General features: G+C 69.0%; 1 protein-coding gene across 1 annotated transcript; it reads left to right on the top strand.

Annotated features, from left to right (window-relative positions):
• Positions 1–113: 113 nt before the first annotated feature.
• Positions 114–2,432, top strand: H696_01400 (hypothetical protein). Its single transcript, XM_009495296.1, has 6 exons — positions 114–1,110; positions 1,281–1,410; positions 1,520–1,580; positions 1,681–1,811; positions 1,917–2,078; positions 2,188–2,432. The coding sequence occupies exons 1-6, from the start codon at positions 152–154 to the stop codon at positions 2,374–2,376; spliced, it is 1,632 nt and encodes a 543-aa protein (XP_009493571.1). The 5' UTR covers positions 114–151; the 3' UTR covers positions 2,377–2,432.
• Positions 2,433–2,746: the final 314 nt, after the last annotated feature.

Raw genomic sequence — 2,746 nt, 5'->3', positions numbered from 1 at the left:
TCTCCCCTCATCATCTTCGTCGTTCCGTGTGTGTGCCCTTCTTTCCGCGCTCGCCTCCGCCTGTCCCCCCGCCGCCCCTCTCGTCTGTGGCTCGCCTCCCCCCCCCCTCCCCCCTGGCTGCCATTCCGGCTGCCCCTCCCGGCGTCGCGGCATGCCCACCCTCCGGCAAGTCGCCGTGGGGCTGCGGTTTCTCCTGACGCCGCGGCGCCTGCTGCCGCTGCTCATCGGCGGTAGCCTGTTGCTGCTGTTCACTCTGATGCTGGTCCTGCCTGGGGATGACCCGGGGGCAGATCCGGCGGTCGGGCCGCGTCACTTCCGCGGTGCGCGCGATGATGGGCCCCTGCTGGAGTCCTTCCCCGGGGGCCTCGGGGCCGAGCTCGGGCCCGGGCTCGGGGCGCTGAGAGACGAGTGTCTGGCCCCGGGCCCGGAGACCGTCCTGTCGGTGGGTGACTGGGCCGAGCCGGGCACCCGGGCGGCCCTGGCGGCCGCGCCCTGCGGCATCGACTCCCGGTGGTTGCCGACCGTGACCGGGGTGCAGGAGATCCGGCCCGGGGGTCGGGCCCCGGCCGAGGTGGCCGCCGGGCCGATCTTCTGGGCCAATTACTGTCCCGCTGGCGGGGGGGCCTGGGGCCGCCTGCTGCCGAAGGTCGTGTCCACCGGGGGCGGGTCCGCCGGTTCGAGCAGCGTCTCCAGTGGCCCTGTGAGCTCGTCGAGCCGGGCTGCCCCCGACATGGGGCCGCGGTCGCACTGTGCCACCAGCGAGTATCACCCCCTGGCCGAGCGGCTGGACTACCTGATCCTCGGGCGGGATCTGCCCTGTCCGGCCCTGGTGCTGGAGGCGGCGCCGCCGCGGCCGACGTCGCGCTGGGCCCATGTCCCGGCGGGGAACGCCTCGCCGGCCGAGCCCCTTCGGTCGGTCCTGACGCCCGAGCGGGAGGCCCTGCTCGGGGAGCTGGCCCGGCGCCGGGCCCTCTTCCAAGCGCCCCGGCCGCATGTGTTCCTGCATCTGCCGAAGTGCGCCGGCACGGCGCTGGCCACGATGGCCCGCATCCGCGGGGACACCGGCTTCGCGCAGTTCTGGGGTACCCCCACCACCGAGGCCGAGCTGGGGTACGGCTGATGTCTTCCTGCCCCTTGCCGGGCCCGGCTGTGCCTTGTTCCTTCTTTTTTTTTTTCTGCCCCCTTTCCATCGCATGTGTGTGCCGACCGGGTGCCCGCAGACTGACCATCCTTTTTTTCTTGGGCGTCTCCCTCTTGCCGGCCTGATCGCCCCTGGTCAGACGTGCCGCCGCGGCGGACTTCATCTTCGGCCATGTCCGGCACGGGGTCCACTCGCTGATGCGCCACACCGACGGCACGTCCCGGCCCTGGGCCAACTACTTCACCATCATGCGCGAGCCGGTCAAGCGTGTACGGACATGGCATGCCGTCTGCCTATGGTCCTGGTGGGTCGCCTCGCCTCTGACTGCTTCCTTACCCCCCACCCCCCCCACCCCCACCCCCCTCGCCCCCTGTCCAGGTCATCTCGCATTACTTCTATCACAAGTCCGAGAAGAAGGACCCGTATCACTATCTGGCTGGTATGCGTCGTGTCCCTCCCCCCTATGGTCGCCTTCTGGCCAGCATTTTTTTTTTCTGCGCATGCCGGCGACTGACGCCCCCCGCTCGCCCGCCGCGCAGACACCCATGGGCTGGACGAGTGGGTGCAAATCCACCCAGACGCCAAGAACATTCAGACACAGTACCTGTCCGGGACCTATGGGCCGCCGGATGCCATGGCCTTTGCGGTGGCCATGCGCAATCTCCTGGAGGTGCGTCAAGTGGCTGGCCACTCGCTCGTGTCCTGGCTCCCGGGCTAACCCCTCTGCCTCGTTCCTGGCCCCGGAATCCCCCTGACGATGGCTGGCCACCTGCAGGCGCGCTTTGTCGGCCTCTTTGAGCGGCTCCCGGAGTCGGCCCTCATGCTACGCTATGAGGCCGGCTTCGAGGAGCTGATGTTTGCCCGCACCAAGGCCGTGCAGGGCGAGCGCCCGGTTGTCACCCAGGAGCAGCGTCAGCTCATTGCGGAGCGGAATAATGTACGTGCCCGGGCCCCCTGCCTACCTGCCGCGCCGATGCCAGTTGTGCTGACCCAATTCACGGCTCTCTCTCTCTCTCATGTTTGTTTGGGCGGGGGTCTGCGTGCAGTTCGACATCCAGCTGTACGAGCTGGCCAAGCAGCGCTTCGAGGAGTCCCGCCAGCGCCTGGGCGGGGAGTTCTTCGACATGGCGGTCGGCATCTACAAGGAGGCCTTGGCTGCCTACCAGGAGAAGGTGGGCTGCCGGGGGTGCCTGACCGGCACGCCGACCGCCAGCCCACGGGCAACGGCCGGCTGACGCGCCGGCGATCTTTGTCATATGTTGGTCAGCTTCTCCCCCCCCCCCCCCCCCCCCCCCCCCCCTCTCTCCTCGCCCTCCTACACCATAGACTCATCACACGCTATTGGGTGTTTTTCTTTGGCAAGACCTTCACCGTCGGGGGTGTGTGTGTGTGTATTGTCCCTCGGAGTCGCGGCGCGCGCGCCATCAGCCCCTACTGCAGGGGTGGCCCCTGGGCATGGTGCGGTTGGTAATGGTGGGGCTGCTGCTGCTGCTGCTGTTGCTGCGTGGGCTGCCGTTGGGCGTGCTGCACCGGGTACGCCTGCTGCTGGGGAGCCGAGTAGGACTGCTGGTGGTGGTGGGGCTGCTGCTGCTGCTGCTGCTGCTG

The sequence above is a fragment of the Fonticula alba genome (assembly GCF_000388065.1).
Source record: "Fonticula alba strain ATCC 38817 unplaced genomic scaffold supercont2.2, whole genome shotgun sequence".
NCBI classification, from domain to species: Eukaryota; order Rotosphaerida; family Fonticulaceae; genus Fonticula; species Fonticula alba.
Note: the sequence above shows the minus strand (reverse complement) of the source record. Positions and strands in the feature narration are given on the sequence as shown.

Excerpts from the sequence above, each read along its gene's own strand:
- H696_01400 (XM_009495296.1), top strand. The coding sequence starts at position 152 with ATGCCCACCCTCCGGCAAGTCGCCGTGGGGCTGCGGTTTCTCCTGACG. Across the intron at positions 1,581-1,680 it reads CCCGTATCACTATCTGGCTG|ACACCCATGGGCTGGACGAG; the intron begins GTATGCGTCGTG and ends CCCGCCGCGCAG. Across the intron at positions 1,812-1,916 it reads CCATGCGCAATCTCCTGGAG|GCGCGCTTTGTCGGCCTCTT; the intron begins GTGCGTCAAGTG and ends GGCCACCTGCAG.